Source organism: Erpetoichthys calabaricus, chromosome 8 (genome assembly GCF_900747795.2).
Source record: "Erpetoichthys calabaricus chromosome 8, fErpCal1.3, whole genome shotgun sequence".
In the NCBI taxonomy this organism is placed as follows: Eukaryota; Metazoa; Chordata; class Cladistia; order Polypteriformes; family Polypteridae; genus Erpetoichthys; species Erpetoichthys calabaricus.
Genome location: NC_041401.2, coordinates 69,129,643 through 69,149,658, shown reverse-complemented (window position 1 = coordinate 69,149,658; position 20,016 = coordinate 69,129,643). Strand labels below are relative to the sequence as shown.

The window sequence follows — 20,016 nt, the reverse complement described above, 5'->3', positions numbered from 1 at the left end:
AAATGAGCTTCACTATCATGTTAGCAGAATAAGAGGGTTACTGACGCTCTTCCATGTTAGCCCTGGCGTTGACTGCTACTGTATAGCTACTTGCACACTGAACATGTAAATTCAGCATCCCAATTCTAACCAATCATTCGAACTCCTAATGATTGACAGGTACATTTGATTAGCTTTGATTGACAGTTCTTAACAAGACCAACAGTTCTTCTGGGTGCACCTTTTTAACAGCTTCACACCTCTCCCACCACACAAACTATTTATTAATTGTCTCAAATTTAAAAATCAAAAATTCCATCAGATCACCATCTAATCTTGGAGTGGACAAAAACACAAATATGCAGTACCAGTCAATAAAAAAACTTTCATTAAATAACTAATGTGATAAAAAAGCAGAACTCTTTGGGAGTTTACTATAGTCCATGCAAGTTTCAATTCTATTTCTCTTGGAAATCCACACATAGTAGACATGACATCTTATTTACCTTAAAATGACGACTGTTCACTCACTTTCACACGTTCGACATTTCATCCTACACAAAATAATTTAAAATAAAAAGATAGGTAACATTTTGCTCTTTAGTAGGAAAACAGTAGTTTATTTTATTTAAAAATCATGTAAAAAAAAAATCAAACAAGAAAAAAGTTTCAAAACTTAAATATTTATTTTTTGCAATCCTATTTACAAAAAAGCAATCCTCACAACTGCCTTTTTATACTTACTAAAATGTTTTTATTCTACAAAGACAAGGAAATGTGGGAGGTAATAATAAGCAAAATCCAGTTTTGTATTAGCTTGATTCATCCTTTTACAGTATTAATTACAGTACTTAATTTGTATGGTAGATCTGGAAGCATATTTTGTGAAGTATACTGACACTGGACAGACTGCAGTCTGCAACAATTTTAAGAACATGCCTTGACATATGGGATGTTACTTGCATTCTTTAACATAATGTATGTTTAATATCTCACTGATTTCCTTCATGTACCGTAGTTTACTGTCAGAAAGCAGCATGCAGAGATTCTGAAAAACCCGAGAGACAATACAGAAATACACAAAACAAATAAGAAGGTGAAAAATTAAAAAAATATGAAAAGGACACCATGGTGACTGTCACAATATGCAGGGCTGATCAACGAAACCATGCTTAGGAGAACATCAGAGTCACATGGAATCTTAGTCTTCTTATTGAAAGTAAAAGAGTAACTGAAAAGAGAATACCAAGGCATTAATTACTTTTCAAAGATAACTTTTGTTTGATTATTATTCAAGATGAATGGCATGGTTACCCAGCTAAACAGTGAAGGCAAAAAGTGGTTCTTTCTGCCTCTTAGCTGGACAAGTGTTACAGTTTCTTACTAAAATTAGCTCATTAACCCTAACTTTCTCATTTCCAAATCCACTACCCCTTCCCCGTGTGTCTTTTCAACCCTCACATTATGGCCAATGGCTTAACAAGATAAAGAAAAAAGTTCTACTTTTTAGCCAAATAACCGAGTGATGGAAAACTGTTTCATTTCATGATAGTGATGTTACTGTTATGCAGATGTCAGGAAAATAATTCTTCATTCTGTGCCACAGTTAGTTAAAATTAAACTCGCCACTTTTTCATGGATACAGTAAATGACTTGCTGGCCATACTGACATCAGTGGAACTCCCCGTTTTAAAATGTAAGGTCGTTCTCTTTCTATCCAAGTCACAGTGGCTGCTGCAACCAACTGGATGGAGCCACAAACCCTCAGAGTAACTAAAGGTGGCATCTAAAGAAGATTAGAGAGGTCATCTATAAATGCCAAACCCATCTCTGTATATGCAGAATAAGAGGAGAGGCTGTGTTCCCAAGAATTGTCATTATTTTTGTCAGTTATGCTAATTTGCATCAAAATTTAGAAAAGGATGAAGCAGAGCTTTACAAAATTTAACTCAACCGATGCTGAAACCTATAAAAGAATCATAGACCTTCCTAATAATTTTCTCAAAGCAATAAATAAAAAGCCGTTGGCTTTAGTGCAAGTGTGCAGAAGACCATTACACCTTGAAATCGAGCTCTTCATCAGCCGGATTCACCCAGCTTTCAAATCACATTCATCACATATGGCTAAGCACAGAATGTCCTTATACACAAGGCACACAGCACAAATTCAGCTGTGCTAACTGAAATTGTGCAATTGCTTGTATGTTGGCTCTGAAGAGCCATCTCCAGTTACCTTCCCTTTGTGATTGAATGCTTCCTCCAGGAAACCATGGCAAACAGTACCACAACCCACTAAACTCTAAAGCAGCCTGATGATAATACTTACATTAAGTATCACTCTTTTACAGTCATTAAACTGATGCAAGTTCCATTTGGCAACAAAGAAAATATATTTTCAAATAACTTCGGACATAGTTCACCAAACTGTACTCCACATGCATGCTGTGTACAAACAGCATACAGAGCTTCTCTGCTGCAGCCAAAACAAGCTGAACCTACATATACTGCAGTCTGTAGACTCAATAAAAGCATGTCTTCCCACGTTCCTGGGGTTCATTTTCTTCACAGGTATTAAAAGAAAAAACAAACAAAAAAAAAAACTAACATATCAGTCAAAGCTTATTTCTTCAATGGCACTGCACTTGCCAGTTATCTTCTACCAGCTGTATCCTGCAGGGGGTACCTTGTCATCCTTGTTGCTCTCCAAGGAAAAAGGAGGGATGCGCACGTCAAAATGGGAGCCGTCAGTTTTCTCAAATCTGAATGTGCCCCTGTGGTGGTAAAGGGGTGGGGGTGGGGAAGGAAGGATAATGGAGAAGAAAACAAGCAGCAAGAAGATAGTCATTAAGATTATGTATGTATTCTTGAAGACATATTGGTTTGACAGCACAAGCATGCAACAGTAAGCCAAAAAAAAAAAACAATAAACTTCACATATTTTTAACTCAACACATCTCAAGTGTTACATGTGACAAAATGACTCAATTTCTGAAGTGTGGCAAAAAGGTGACCTGACAGACCAACAAATATACATGAGTGAATACCCAACTTTTTTGATAGCACCTTTTATTTACCAATTGCTCTGTAGGTTTTCTTCTTACCTTGGACTTTTTCATACAATCTCCTGTCTTTTTTTTTTTTTTTTTAACCGAAATCTTTTGTTAATTTAAAATGACATTATATTCTCAAACAAATGAAGCCAGGTCTAGGTTGCGGGAGCTGGAGTTTTTCCTAGCAGAGAATGGAGTAGGTTGGTTTCAGAATGTTCTTTGTAATAGACTAATTATGAGTGCTTGATGAAAGCATCCGTTTTACATTAATAGCCTTCCTCATCTCAACAGAGGTGTTTTCTGAGGTTCTCAATATTTCTTTCTCATTTTAAATAATTTTTAAAACATCAGACTAAGTTGTCGCAATTAACACTGGCAAAATGCTGAACATGATTTAAAGATACATTATTAGGGGCTGATCTATAGGTACTATTCTAGCTGCCACATTTTAAACCCCCTTTTTTAATCTACAAAGAAATGTTGGTACATACTTTGCCCTAAATTTTATGATATACAGATACATTGTGTGCTTTTCACTTCAAAGTGCCATACAGTCCATGAAGAGATTGTCTATAATAAACCAGATTCTGCTTTATAATTATGATCATGTACCACTTGCTTTCTCACATTCACCTGCAGTTTCATTAATTTGGGGCTTACACAAATTTTTGATCACATTTTTAAAAATTTAAATAACATTCATCAATCATTAGCCAACATAAATAACATTAAAAAAAAAAAACACTTCCCCGGTGCTCCCAGACTTGTTTGTAATGGAATTTCCTACAAGATCAAAAGTGCATTAATGTTCATGCAAACTGGGAAGAGAGGTACAGCAGACTCAGGAAGACCCACAGCAAGGAAGAATTATATCAGACAAACAAGTTAAGAACTGAGACTGGAAGTGCAACTCCAGACAGTCAGCCAGCCAGCCAGCTCCTAACCATGCATTTAGTGCCCTGCTACTTCTCCATACTGAAGCCTGATGAACAGTTGATCCTTAATTCTGAAAGTTCAAGTAAGGATAACTTAAAGAAAGGTGAATCCTAAAATGTAAAGAACGAGAATGAGGGGATTTCTACTGAAAGTCTGGAGTAATTTTACAGAAATCTTTCCTAAAGTCAAAGAGCACAGCAGACAGAAAATATTAACTGAAAGAACACAAGATAGGTATACGAAAACAGACATTGGTTTAACAATTTCAAAAATGACCAAAAAATATATGTCAGAAGTAATTAAGGAAAAAGAAAGTGACAGGATCAGTAACTAAGAGCACAGATAAGAGTTTAAGAGGTACAAGGTATAAGCAATGTATAAATTTGAACTGAACATACTGATAATTTGACTTTTTTATGAGGGATGCACAGATGATGTTGAACATAGTTTTCGAGGAGATGGGCAGCAAGGAAGGGATTCACACTGCCAGACAGAGAGCAACGGTAGAGGTCTTCCGGACATTGAGTAGTATTGCATGTGCTGCAAGTATGCTATTGATTTAATTTTGCAGAAAATAAAATTTAAATGTTACAAAGCTGGTGGGGGTGGGGGTATGTGGCGAGGTCTCAAAATATTGTAGCAATCTAAGAGTATGAGGAAGATTAGAGGATGCATTTCCAAGAAAGAGCAAAATATTGTCCAACATATACAGAAATTAGCTTATAGGTGTTGTGAACAGCAGTAGGGGTGGATTGAATAAAGATTGCAACGAGCTATAGCAAAAGGACTTCAAGTACAGTATTAGAAAAGAGGGGTATAAAAAGTGATATTTTTATATAATTCTCAGAAAAACCCAGAGTATAAAAATCTTCCAAAGAAACTTTCCGTTTAAGCAATCAAAAGCCTTCTACATACCAAGTGTGAGAAAAGCTTTTACTGTATATGAGACAAGGTTTTGCGGCTACACTTATGATGGTTAAAAGGCGACAAATGTTATCTGCTGCCTAGCAGGAATAGATAAAACCCACCTTGGAAATAATTAATTTCCAAATAACCAACTGTAAATGAGGTGCATGAACTCTGCATCAACGTTCATTAAAGAAACTAAGTGATAATATTGTCAGAAGGAAATTTAGTTTGTTTGAAAAGAAGAGTTATCATACTTGAATTAACTTAGGGGTTCAATTTGAAAGAACAGAGAGGAGAATTCAGTATCTGCATACATGGGGTGTGGATTTCTAAAAGATTTGAAAGAAGCTCAGGGAGGTAAGCCATCAAGATAGAGAGATTCCCTCAGATTCAAGGAATCCAGAGCCTCCTTACGTTTGAGGGAGTAACTGGAGAATCCTCCACAGACAGCCTGGTGAGGGACAAGACATTTAAAAAGAAACTTGTTTCAAAAGGGAAGCAAACAGGATTTCAGAAAAGGATTCAGAATAAAACTCATAAAACTGGTATTAATGTTTAGAGTTTGTTGATGAGGTGTCCTAATGTATTTGTAATGGTGGTAACAGATGTGAAGACTTCACAATTCTGTAATCAGAAAGCTGAAAATTTACGTGAGGCACCCCTCTTCTTTATGCTGCCCCCCCCCCAGCACACCACTGCGTAGAAGAGGGCACTTGCCACAACCGTCTGATAGAACATCTGCAGCATCTTGTTGCAGGATGCCAGCCTTCTAAGAAAGTATAGTTTGCACTGTCCTTTCTTGCATAGAGCATCAGTATTGGGAGTCCTGTCCAATTTATCATCCAACTGCACTCCCAGGTATTTATAGGTCTGAACCCTCTGCACACAGTCACCTATGATGATCACGGGGTCCATGAGGGCCTGGGACTCCTAAAATCCACCACCAGCTCCTTGGTTTTGCTGGTGTTCTGTTGTAGGTGGTTTGAGTCGCAGAATTTAACAAAGTACTTGATTAGGTTCCTATACTTCTCCTCCTTCCCACTCCTGATGCAGCCCACAATAGCATTGTCATCAGCAAACTTTTGCACGTGGCAGGAGTCAGAGATGTATTGGAAATCCGATGTACAGTACAGTACAGTACAGTGATCTGCTTTTCCATGACTTATCAAATTCTGAAGTTTTTTTGTGGTTGGCTTTAAGTTCTTTTCTATTACTGTAAACAGTATTGAGCTTAACTCAGGAGGCCTATTGGAGAGATTTGCAAGTGACCAAAAGCTGGTCACAAGTAAACTGCTTGAAATTATCAATGAGAGTCTCCATGTTTTCTCCACTAGCATGCTCTGGCATGGCTGCATATGTACACAGAGACATCAAAATGAGTTTCATCTTGATCAATATGCCCTTCATGAATTCCAGATTGTAAGGGGGGGGGTGTGCTAAGTACATTTGTAAGGCAATTTAAGAGAAGAGAGCTTCTAAAAATGAGGTAAAAGTAAATTAACCTGGGAAACTACCTCAACTTATGTCCATGAGCCATCAGAAGTTAACTGGAACTCCCGTTTTTCATCATTCATCCTTTAATATGATTTTTCCCCAAACAATTAGGACTGCCCAGTACCTTAGTAAGATAAATAATTAAAGGAACACCCTTCTCAAGATTTAAAACATTTTTTAAAATATTCATTCATCCACACATTTGTTCTGGAATGGACAAAATCCAATTTAGTACTGAGTAGTAGCCTATCCTGACTGTGTAAAACAACAGCCAACCCTGTTTACACTATATATGGATCCAACTCATTAGATTCGTATGTGCATCATGGATCTGATAAATTATACTTTGGCTGACAACAAAAAAAAACCTCCAAAAAACATTCAGAACACACAAGCTCATTTCCTAGCAAGCAGTACAGTAATCCCTCCTCCATCGTGGGGGTTGCGTTCCAGAGCCACCCGCGAAATAAGAAAATCCGCGAAGTAGAAACCATATGTTTATATGGTTATTTCTATATTGTCATGCTTGGGTCACAGATTTGCGCAGAAACACAGGAGGTTGTAGAGAGACAGGAACGTTATTCAAACACTGCAAACAAACATTTGTCTCTTTTTCAAAAGTTTAAACTGTGCTCCATGACAAGACAGAGATGACAGTTCTGTCTCACAATTAAAAGAATGCAAACATATCTTCCTCTTTAAAGGAGTGCGTGTCAGGAGCACAGAATGTCACATAGATAGAGAAAACAATCTCTAGCAAACAAATCAATAGGGCTGTTTGGCTTTTAAGTAAGCGAAGCACCGCGGCACAAAGCTGTTGAAGGCGGCAGCTCAAACCCCCTCCGTCAAGAGCAGGGAGAGAGAGAGAGAGTTTGTTTTTCAGTCAAAAATCAATACATGCCCTTCGAGCTTTTAAGTATGCGAAGCACCGTGCAGCATGTCATTTCAGGAAGCAGCTGCACAAAAGATAGCAACGTGAAGATAATCTTTCAGCATTTTTAGATGAGCGTCCGTATCGTCTAGGTGTGCGAACAGCCCCCCTGCTCAATCCCCATACGTCAGGATCAGAGAAAGTCAGCGCAAGAGAGAGAGAGAAGAGTAAGCAATCTAGCTTCTCAGCCATCTGCCAATAGCGTCCCTTGTATGAAATCAACTGGGCAAACCAACTGAGGAAGCATGTACCAGAAATTAAAAGACCCATTGTCCGCAGAAATCCGCGAACCAGCAAAAAATCCGCGATATATATTTAAATATGCTTACATATAAAAATCACAATGGAGTGAAGCCGCGAAAGGCGAAGCGCGATATAGCGAGGGATCACTGTATTTAATTTATTAAACTTGAAGATTGTACAACACGGCTGGTTATAGACTCACGGTATGTAAAGTTCAGCTTACTCATGCTAATTCTCATGCAGTCTTTCAGTTGTGCTATTCATCTATATATTTTATTTCTGATTTTCTTTATGGTGAAATGCAAAAACATTCTGACAACAAAAGAACTTAAAATATTATTCTACATACAGCTTTTTGTCACATTGAGTTAATGTGACTTAAAATGTAGTTTGTAGCATAATCAGATTACCACTAACTCATATAAAGTATTAGTAAAGCTACTGTTAGCTTGTCCTTTGATTTATGCATGCATACAGGAAGCACTACACGGGTGTTGGATTTTTATGTGAGACAGATACAGTATAGCATTAGATGGAAAAATGAATGACACTGGCAGCATACTACTTAAATGCAGGAAATAGGGTTTTTACATACCTGAAATGTTTGTTTTCTTCTGATAGAACAAACACTAATTAAATAAGTTAAAGTAAATTACTTTAGTTACATCAAGTGTAATTCCAACTATCCTTACAAGTAGATGAAGCAAACACACTGCTATTTAATTAAAGAAATTACTGCATTAGGTTAGCTGGGACAAATACTTCTTCAGCTAAGTGCCTCTCAAGCCTGGGCCTGTGTTATCATCAGCTGCTAATTCTCATTCCAAATCACAATGTTTGTTGTACTGTATTAGCCATTATAGACATAGTGAGAAGTCAAGCAAAATAACATCCTTTATTGGCTAACTAAAAAGATTACAATATGCAAGCTTTCAAGGCAACTCAGGCCCCTTCTTCAGGCAAGATGTAATAAGTGTTTAATGCTAGCCAATATTTAAATATCTCTGGTTAATTATACAAAGACTGATCAAATGTTTTGAACCTGATCACATAAGAGAAATTCCAGGGAAAATCCCAACAAGCTTTATGTTTCAAGATACAACACACAAATACTAATAAATTTATTATGATCACAAAGCTTTTCTCTGCCACTCAAAAATGTTTTGCATGTGGCAACCACTTCTCTGTAGGTGACTTGTTATTTTCAACACTGACATTGTGCAACTCACAGGAAAAATATGCCTTCATATTGGTGAACAGCCTGTAGTCACATGGGGCCAGGGTGGGTTTGGCATCTCTTTGCCCTCACAGTTTTACAGAGGTGCCTTTACAACCCATGCAGTGTGAGCTGGGGCATTGTCAGGAAGTAGAAGGGGGTTGGTTGACATCTTTTTTCATTACATTTCCCTGATTGACTAAAACAAACAAGGTAAATCAACATAATATTGACTAATAAAATGGGCTATTATCACCTACACAGTCAACATCATGCCAAAAAAAAAAAAAAAAAAAATGTACACGTGATCTTGGACCTTCAGTTTCTTTGTACTTAGGAATCACCATTCTTCCATTGTTCTCATTGTTGCTTGCGCTCTGGGCGAAATGCTTCTGAATTCAAATCTTTAGGTGGTCCATGAAACATTGGGTGAAGTGATACTACTTTTAAAAGCCATCATTCTGGGCACCAATTGTACACAGATTTCACTCACATACAGTGCATCCGGAAAGTATTCACAGCGCATCACTTTTTCCACATTTTGTTATGTTACAGCCTTATTCCAAAATGGATTAAATTCATTTTTTTCATCAGAATTCAACACACAACACCCCATTAATGACATGAAAAAAGTTTACTTGAGATTTTTGCAAATTTATTAAAAATAAAAAAATTGAGAAAGCACATGTACATAAGTATTCACAGCCTTTGCCATGAAGCTCAAAATTGGGTTCAGGTGCATCCTGTTTCCCCTGATCATCATTGAGATGTTTCTGCAGCTTAATTGGAGTCCACCTTGTGGTAAATTCAATTGATTGGACATGATTTGGAAAGGCACACATCTGTCTATATAAGGTCCCACAGTTGACAGTTCATGTCAGAGCACAAACCAAGCATGAAGTCAAAGGAACTGTCTGTAGACCTCCGAGACAGGATTGTCTCGAGGCACAAATCTGGGGAAGGTTACAGAAAAAGTTCTGCTGCTTTGAAGGTCCCAATGAGCACAGTGGCCTCCATCATCCGTAAGCGGAAGAAGTTTGAAACCACCAGGACTCTTCCTAGAGCTGGCCGGCCATCTAAACTGAGCGATCGGGGGAGAAGGGCCTTAGTCAGGGAGGTGACCAAGAACCCGATGGTCACTCTGTCAGAGCTCCAGAGGTCCTCTGTGCATCTGGAAAGTATTCACAGCGCATCACTTTTTCCACATTTTGTTATGTTACTGCCTTAATCCAAACTGGATTAAATTCATTTTTTTCCTCAGAATTCTACACACAACACCCCATAATGACAACGTGAAAAAAGTTTACTTGATGTTTTTGCAAATTTATTAAAAATAAAAAAACTGAGAAATCACATGTACATAAGTATTCACAGCCTTTGCTCAATACTTTGTCGATGCACCTTTGGCAGCAATTACAGCCTCAAGTCTTTTTGAATATGATGTCACAAGCTTGGCACACCTATCCTTGGCCAGTTTCGCCCATTCCTCTTTGCAACACCTCTCAAGCTCCATCAGGTTGGATGGGAAGTGTCGGTGCACAGCCATTTTAAGATCTCTCCAGAGATGTTCAATCGGATTCAAGTCTGGGCTCTGGCTGGGCCACTCAAGGACATTCACAGAGTTGTCCTGAAGCCACTCCTTTGAGATCTTGGCTGTGTGTTTAGGGTCGTTGTCCTGCTGAAAGATGAACCGTCGCCCCAGTCTGAGGTCAAGAGCGCTCTGGAGTAGGTTTTCATCCAGAATGTCTCAGTACATTGCTGCAGTCATCTTTCCCTTTATCCTGATTAGTCTCCCAGTCCCTGCTGCTGAAAAACATCCCCACAGCATGATGCTGCCACCACCATGCTTCACTGTAGGGATGGTATTGGCCTGGTGATGAGCGGTGCCTAGTTTCCTCCAAACGTGACACCTGACATTCACACCAAAGAGTTCAATCTTTGTCTCATCAGACCAGAGAATTTTCTTTCTCATGGTCTGAGAGTCCTTCAGGTGTCTTTTGGCAAACTCCAGGTGGGCTGCCATGTGCCTTTTACTAAGGAGTGGCTTCCGTCTGGCCACTCTACCATACAGGCCTGATTGGTGGATTGCTGCAGAGATGGTTGTCCTTCTGGAAGGTTCTCCTCTCTCCACAGAGGACCTCTGACAGAGTGACCATCGGGTTCTTGGTCACCTCCCTGACTAAGGCCCTTCTCCCCTGATCACTCAGTTTAGATGGCCGGCCAGCTCTAGGAAGAGTCCTGGTGGTTTTGATCTTCTTCCACTTACGGATGATGGAGGCCACTGTGCTCATTGGGACCTTCAAAGCAGCAGAAATTTTTCTGTAACCATACCCAGATTTGTGCCTCGAGACAATCCTGTCTCGGAGGTCTACAGACAATTCTTTTGACTTCATGCTTGGTTTGTGCTCTGACATGAACTGTCAACTATGAGACCTTATATAGACAGGTGTGTGCCTTTCCAAATCATGTCCAATCAACTGAATTTACCACTGGTGGACTCCAATTAAGCTGCAGAAACATCTCAAGGATGATCAGGGAAAACAGGATGCACCTGAGCTCAATTTTGAGCTTCATGGCAAAGGCTGTGAATACTTATGTACATGTGCTTTCTCAATTTTTTTATGTTTAATAAATTTGCAAAAATCTCAAGTAAACTTTTTTCATGTTGTCATTATGGGGTGTTGTGTGTAGAATTTTGAGGGAAAAAATTAGTTTAATCCATTTTGGAATAAGGCTGTAACATAACAAAATGTGGAAAAAGTGATGCGCTGTGAATACTTTCCGGATGCACTGTAGAATGGGTTCAGTTGGCCCATAACTAATCCCTATTGTTTAGGCTTTCTCACTCAGCATTACTCCTCAAGTCTCCAATACTATTTACTCTCAATAGTTGTCAAAGGTAGCCCAGACCTTGGGACTTCAAGGTATGCCCTACTGTAACAATCTTCTGCACTCTGTCTCTTGACAAAAGCTTTTGAAGGTTACTGGACATATTATGCATTCATTAAACAAAAACATCAGAAAATTACATGATGATATTAACCTGATTTTGTGGTTTTTCAGCATCCATTTTGACTCAGAAACAAGGAACATACACCATAAACCACAAATACTATAAACATGTAATTCACACATTGTAGCATGCATGAACTAATCCTTAGCCACTTACAAAATCAGCAGCCATACTTCACTTTCTGTACACTTTAGTAAGTTGTAGAATAAATTTTAAATTGATTTATTTGCCACTTTTATCCATCAATCTACAATCAATTTCAGGAAGGTTTGTAAATTTATTAAAAATCAAGAACTGAAATCTCATTCATGTAAGTACTCAGATCCTTAGCTGTGGCAGTCTAAATTGTGGTCAGGTACATCCTGTTTGCTTTTATTATCCACGACGTGCCTATAATTTGATTGGTAGCAAGCTGAATAGCTTGTACACTGTTCAGTGTCTTGTGTATGTAACATCTCACAATTCACATTACATGTCAAGACAAAAAACAAGCCATAAAGTCTAACAAACTCTCTGTAGACCTCTGCAATAAAATTGTTATGAGGTCTATATCAGAGCAAAATGATAAAATAATTTCTAAAGCTTTCACATTCTATATTCTTATTCAGGTGTAATTATATTGGATTGCTCCTCATACATGTCTTTATGTGTCTGCACTCTGACCCACAAAGCTCAAGTGAAAATACAAATTCCCATTGGGGATTAACAAAGCAAACCAAACCAAAAAAAAAAGTACAAACTTTAAGTACAAACTTTTAACTATATTTATACCATCAACGTTTACAGGGAATTTTCAAAAATCACTTTGTATTTGGTATCTGTGTAGGAATACACTCACTTAGGGCAACACCCCCTGTTACAAGTGCTGTTTCCTCAGACAGTATTAGCAGAAGGGAGCATGGGGCATTCCAATTTATACTGCAGCTTTCTTTAAGGCACTGATGGAGCCTTTTTTGTTGCTCAACTGGATAAGCTACAGTTTACAGATTCAAAAGCTGCCAGCTTCCCACCATGCTCTCCATGCAAAGATGTGAAATCCTGAGCAATTATTTGTGTGTATTATTTTTATGCTCCTTTTTAAAAGATACTGCTTCTTACTTTATTTTAAATGCGATTTAAAGTAAACACTTCAATGAAACAGTTGAAAATGGAAGCTCAGCAGCAGTGTTGTGTACAGTATGCTGCCATTTAGGCTTGTGTCTGCTCAGTACCTGTTGGCTGCTGGAAGTAAAAAGAAATGGAGAACAAGCAGGTCCATAAAGGCATGAGCTGGGGGTTTAATTTAAAAAACAATCAGCAGCCATAGGGGTTTGCTGAGCACTGAGTTACCAGGCAAGCTAGAAAGCAGAATCTGCATTTCCTGTATGTAAGCTGTTTTACACAGCAAGTATGTATAGCTTAATGCTAAACTTTCCTCCAAATAATCACACCTAATTTTTGTTGCACATCATTATTACTTGTAATTTAAAATGTCTTCATTTCAAAACAATGTAAAACTTTTTATAGGGAATGTGCAACACAGATTAAGTTTTAATCCACTAACAAAAGTCTTTTTTTTCAGAAGCAGAACTAATGATTTAGATTAAAGTTAAGATTTAGACTATATTTTTGGCATTGATTTGTTTAAAACCACATGCAAATTAACACAAATATGGGTTAAAACATTTACTTGTTAATTTGCAAAGAAAGAAGTTAAACAAATTTAATTTCCCACATTCATAACTTATGATTGTAGCATTTAAAATATAATTGTATATGTGGCTCCACTAAAGGATTACAATTATTGCAAAAAAAAAAAAAAACCAGAAAATGCATAATATAAATCAGAAAATACAGTGTACAGCTGCACTTTCCAAATGATAAAATTTTATTCTTTTTAAAGTCATTCACAATTGACCGACTTAATTTTTACATTTGTTACAAATGCAATTAGCGAATATGTTACATTCACACATATATTACACATAATACATTAAATATACATATAGATATACATATATTACTTTAAGGAAAACAAATACTAAAAACAAACCAAATGATAAAACTATTTCAGTTCACCTGAACTACAACCCTTCCTTTTAAGTGATCTGCTTGGGTTTTCTAGCCAGGTGAATAACAATAATCACTTATTGTTACCCTCCAATTTTATTTTTAATAAAAATAACCACTTGCAAAATGCAAAGAAGAATTATAGGTTTTAAATTAATCAGCAGGGCTTCTCAAAAATGATCACCTGATTATCTGGGTAAGAATGAGAAGCTGTGGATGTTGAAAACGTAATCTTCCATGATTTAGACAATTACATTTTCAATGGCTTTCTGTTAGTTCAGACTACACTGGATTGTGTTTTACACTTTATTACTTTTAAAGTATCTTTGTAAATGGGTTTGGAGTTCTTTTGCACTATTCTCCTTAAAAAAACTGAGTTTTTTTTTTTGTTTTTTTTTTAACCCAAAAAATAAAACAAGAGGTAAGTGATTTTGAAATCAAGTATGCTTTGTTATGTATTGGAGAACCAGGGATTAAGATGCTGTCTAGACCTTCTATAATATAAATGTTGCATTCATTATTGTTTTTATGATAGCTGGATTTGAAAAATTTACAACTTAGGGGTTGTTACAAACAGGAGAAGAATAAGTTTTATTTGGACTGGGGGTCTGCGGTGGGTTGGCACCCTGCCCAGGATTGGTTCCCTGCCTTGTGCCCTGTGTTGGCTGGGATTGGCTCCAGCAGACCCCCGTGACCCTGTGTCGGATTCAGCGGGTTGGAAAATGGATGGATGGATGGATGGACTGGGGGTAGTCTCCATAATACTTGCTTTAAAGAAGAAAAGGAAATAGATATTTCCTTGAGCAAGCATTCTGCCACCAATGTTTAGTAATTGTGATTCCTCTTTTGCAGCATATTCTATAAGTTAGTGTCTATTCCAATGATCATTTGTTCGTAATAATTTGGATTTTTTTTTAACTTCCCTTTTAAGCATTTTGCAGAAAATAAAAACAGGAAGGAAAACAGGGATAACTTCTCCTTCTTTTGTAATATTAAAAAATTTTGATTTCTTACAGCTGGGCATCTTGTTATTGATTTAGGTCTTTATTCTATCAAATGGTTTTGATGTGGTGCTGTCTCTGACCACATTTATGGTTCTGCTGTTGTAAGAACTTCTGTTATTGTGAAGCCCTTATGCGGTTATCTTGTGCTCTACTGTTGTTTTGTGTTGTGTTGTTACTTGTTTTGTAAAATTCCTAATAATGGATCACTGTGAGAGGTGCTACAAGAAATAAAGAACTCTCCACAAGTTCAGCAATAGAGGGAGCTCTCCAAACTCTCAATCCTGTCAAATACAGTGGAATTTATGTATGATCCAGACTTTGTGTTCTGTAACAACGCCTTACCCACCAACTTCAATGTGTCAGTTTGAGCACCAAATCTTTCTTGATAATGGCTTTTTGTGTACTGCCAGGCTAGGCTCAAACTAAGGACGCAAAAGGCCCCGGTAGGAAGCCATTAGGAGAATCATCTTTCTTGCTTTCAAGTGAGAATGGAGGGATGCGGACATCAAAGAAGGTACTGTTGGCTCTCTCAAAGCGATACGAACCCCTGTGGGAGTGAGAGAGACACACAATTGGCACCATAAGAAAAGCTGTCAAAAGAATATTTGTCTATTTTACAAAGCAATAGCTCCTTTTTTAGAATGAGCTACATGGCTAATGTATTAAATATGCTTCCCAGTGTCTCTGGATACGTCTGATACTTGTGATGTATTTTTAGATTGTATTTGCATTTAATGTTATCTGTTCTGTTTTACTGATTAGTTTGCAAATTGCAATCTTGTTACTCCATTAAGTGTATCATGATGGTACATGCTCTTAATGGTTACTATATAAAATAAAAAGGGATTGACTGATTGCGATTACATAAACTGCATACAAAAAGAATTCATGTTGCTTATAGGCACAATAATTTGTATTGGGCTGCAATCAAACTAAACATTTACTGCAACTCTTAACTACCTAATCACTGGCTTTCTGCACACCGGTGGACAATACGAGTATTAATTCACAAAGTTCACGAATAATTGTGAGGAGCCGATATATGGTAACAAATAATAAAAACAAACAAATCTTATGAGGTGTTCATGATGCACTTCTCTTTTCACTCCATTCTTTTGAAACAGATTAAACTGCACTTCGTTTTGCTCTGTTTGCTCAAAATACAGGTACAATGCATCCGGAAAGTATTCACAGCGCATCACTTTTTCTACATTTTGTTATGTTACAGCCTTATTCCAAAATGGATTAAATTCATTTTTTCCCTCAGAATTCTGCACACAACACCCCATAATGACAACGTGAAAAAAGTTTGAGGTTTTTGCAAATTTATTAAAAATAAAAAAACTGAGTAATCACATGTCCATAAGTATTCACAGCCGTTGCTCAATACTTTGTCGATGCACCTTTGACAGCAATTACAGCCTGAAGTCTTTTTGAATATGATGCCACAAGCTTGGCACATCTATCCTTGGCCAGTTTTGCCCATTCCTCTTTGCAGCACCTCTCAAGCTCCATCAGGTTGGATGGGAAGCGTCGGTGCACAGCCATTTTAAGATCTCTCCAGACATGTTCAATCGGATTCAAGTCTGGGCTCTGGCTGGGCCACTCAAGGACATTCACAGAGTTGTCCTGAAGTCACTCCTTTGATATCTTGGCTGTGTGCTTAGGGTCGTCGTCCTGCTGAAAGACAAACCGTCGCCCCATTCTGTGGTCAAGAGCTCTCTGGAGCAGGTTTTCATCCAGGATATCTCTGTTCATTGCTGTAGTCTTCTTTCCCTTTATCCTGACTAGTCTCCCAGTCCCTGCCACTGAAAAACATCCTTACAGCATGATGCTGCCACCACCATGCTTCACTGTAGGGATGGTATTGGCCTGGTGATGAGCGGTGCCTGGTTTCCTCCAAACGTGACGCCTGGCATTCACACCAAAAAGAGTTCAATCTTTGTCTCATCAGACCAGAGAATTTTCTCTCTCATGGTCTGAGAGTCCTTCAGGTGCCTTTTGGCAAACTCCAGGTGGGCTGCCATGTGCCTCTTACTAAGAAGTGGATTCCGTCTGGCCACTCTACCATACAGGCCTGATTGGTGGATTGCCGCAGAGATGGTTGTCCTTCTGGAAGGTTCTCCTCTCTCCACAGAGGACCTCTGGAGCTCTGACAGAGTGACCATCAGGTTCTTGGTCACCTCCCTGACTAAGGCCCTTCACCCCCGATTGCTGAGTTTAGATGGCCGGCCAGCTCTAGGAAGAGTCCTGGTGGTTTCGAATTTCTTCCACTTACGGATGATGGAGGCCACTGTGCTCATTGGGACCTTCAAAGCAGCAGACATTTTTCTGTAACCTTCCCCAGATTTGTGCCTCGAGACAATCCTGTCTCGGAGGTCTACAGACAATTCCTTTGACTTCATGCTTGGTTTGTGCTCTGACATGAACTGTCAACTGTGGGACCTTATATAGACAGGTGTGTGCCTTTCCAAATCATGTCCAATCAACTGAATTTACCACAGGTGGACTCCAATTAAGCTGCAGAAACATCTCAAGGATGATCAGGGTTAACAGGATGCACCTGAGCTCAATTTTGAGCTTCACGGCAAAGGCTGTGAATACTTATGTACATGTGCTTTCTCAATTTTTTTATTTTTAATAAATTTGGAAAAACCTCAAGTAAACTTTTTTTCACGTTGTCATTATGGGGTGTTGTGTGTAGAATTCTGAGGAAAAAATGAATTTAATCCATTTTGGAATAAGGCTGTAACATAACAAAATGTGGAAAAGTGATGCGCTGTGAATAATTTCCGGATACACTGTACATGTTTGTAATTTATTTGCACTGCAAGCTGTTACTAGTGAAACTGTTTATATATGAGTTAAAGTTGATAATGATATACTTACTTTATGTTACACTAACAAACATAATCATACATAATGTGCTTTTTACCACAATACTCTTTTAAGGCTATATTACATATCTACAGAACAAAGTATTTTGGGGAGTACACTTCCACAGCGTTGAATGATACTGAAATTATTTGTTTAAGTTACAACAATACAGAAAAGCATCCCAAAAATGCAAAAGTGCTAATTAAGCATTAACGATACTAATGATATGCTTTTCTCTCTCTTTTTTTTTTTTAATTTGTCCATATTGTTAAATTTGACAAATTTAATGCAGTGTCAATATCAATTTGGCGTTCACCTGCATCTAATCGTCTGAGCACCTGCATTTTAGTTTCCAGCAAAATGCTTTTTCTTGTCACTTTACTTTCTTTTTCTTTGCAACCACTCAGTTTAAAACTAAAAAGGGATAATTGTTATTTATTACAGTAAAATAAAATGTTATGTTTATATCCTTACACAATAACGTTAATGACCAATCTTAAATGAACAGTGACGCAGCAGGCATACGTAATGTACTGTACTGAACTGATATCAAACGTGCTGTGAGACTACATGAGAGTATCAATCAAGTCGTGTGATTGCATCGAAAACCAACATTTTTGCAGAAAACCATGCTTTTATTTGACTACAAAGTGAGTCAATGAAAAATTAGAATTAGAAAAAAAAAAATGCGTAATACCGAAACAGCGTTAATGGACCAGTGTTAAGCTGGGTCTTACTGTAATTAGTTTTTTTTTATTTAACAAGCTAACCTTTTTTTGAATTTTTTATTGCTTATGTCAAGGCTATGTCAAACAGCCTCTGCTACTAAAATACAGAGGTCTACAGTTGTTTAAAGTTTAACATTTTTCCAACCAGTGACTTTTGAACTCTGCAATGCTGCTCAGCATCTATAAAGTTTACCTTACCTATTGTATAGTAACTTTGTCAGAATGTAATTGATAAGCAAAGCATGCAAATAAGAGATCAAATTGTAAAATTTCAATGGTAATTCAGGGAAGCAATGTAAAATGAAGTACCAATATAGTTTAAATCAGTTTCTAAGTATATACACACACATATAAATCATTTTCTAAAAACTCCAGTTAATTTTGTTTAATATCCCATGAAATAAAAAATGTTTAAGCAGCCTCTTCAAATGCCAAAGAACAGCTGACATGGTCAATTTATTTATAATGTAATAGATGACAATCCTATAGAAATTTGTCTGGAATGGATGTTTTATGGCACAACAGTGTAGTTTATATTTAATTAATATTCAAAATAAAATGCTAACATGATCCAAGTATAAGCAGAGGATTGGGGTTGGGAAAGAAATCCAATCCCAAAATTAAGAGCAAGATTCAATCCAAGTCTACCTTGCTGGTCTAAGCTTCATATACCAATTTCAATATTTATCTGAATAACATTCCTCAGTCATCATTTTTGAAAAGAGCAAAGTAGGCAAGTCAATTCCAGACCTGAATTTGATCTAAAATCCTCGGCCCAGTTGGCAAATGGCTGGACCCCACTTCCACAATCATAACTTCAATTGGAAATACAGTGATCCCTCGCTACATCGCGCTTCGCCTTTCGCGGCTTCACTCTATCGCGGATTTTATATGTAAGCATATTTAAATATATATTGCGGATTTTTTGCTGGTTCGCGGATTTCTGAGGACAATGGGTCTTTTAATTTCTTGTACATGCTTCCTCAGTTGGTTTGCCCAGTTGATTTTATACAAGGGACGCTATTGGCAGATGGCGGAGAAGCTACCCAACTTACTTTTCTCTTTCTCTCTCTTGCGCTTTCTCTGATCCTGACGTAGGGGGTGTGAGCAGGGGGGCTGTTCGCACACCCTAGACGATACGGACGCTCGTCTAAAAATGCTGAAAGATTATCTTCACGTTGCTACCTTCTGTGCAGCTGCTTAGTGAAGCGACATGCTGCACGGTGCTTCGCATACTTAAAAGCTTGAAGGGCACGTATTGATTTTTGCATGTTTGTTTTTCTCTGTCTCTCTCTCTCTCCCTGCTCTTGACGGAGGGGGTGTGAGCTGCCGCCTTCAACAGCTTTGTGCCGCGGTGCTTCGCATACTTAAAAGCTTAACAGCCCTATTGATTTGTTTGCTTTCTCTGTCTTTATGACAGTCTCTGCTCCTGAGCACACTCCTTTGAAGAGGAAGATATGTTTGCATTCTTTTAATTGTGAGACAGAACTGTCATCTCTGTCTTGTCATGGAGCACAGTTTAAACTTTTGAAAAAGAGACAAATGTTTGTTTGCAGTGTTTGAATAACGTTCCTGTCTCTCTACAAC

The 20,016-nt window shown here is 37.8% G+C and overlaps 1 protein-coding gene across 3 annotated transcripts in view; it reads right to left on the bottom strand.

The window, feature by feature from the left end:
• Positions 1 to 642: 642 nt before the first annotated feature.
• poldip2 (polymerase (DNA-directed), delta interacting protein 2) overlaps positions 643 to 20,016 on the bottom strand; it is a 51,396-nt gene continuing 32,022 nt past the window's right edge. The window contains exons 11-12 of one of the 3 annotated variants that reach the window (XR_003716929.2): positions 14,565 to 15,371; positions 14,165 to 14,420 (exon numbers count right to left, since the gene is read on the bottom strand). Coding sequence is in view for 2 of the 3 variants with exons in the window: in XM_028806725.2 (XP_028662558.1) it covers positions 15,242 to 15,371 (130 nt within the window). In the remaining variant the exon portion in view is untranslated. Of the gene's footprint in view, positions 2,751 to 14,164; positions 14,421 to 14,559; positions 15,372 to 20,016 lie in introns of those variants that run through there. The other 2 variants (XM_028806727.2, XM_028806725.2) reach the window with 2 other exon arrangements.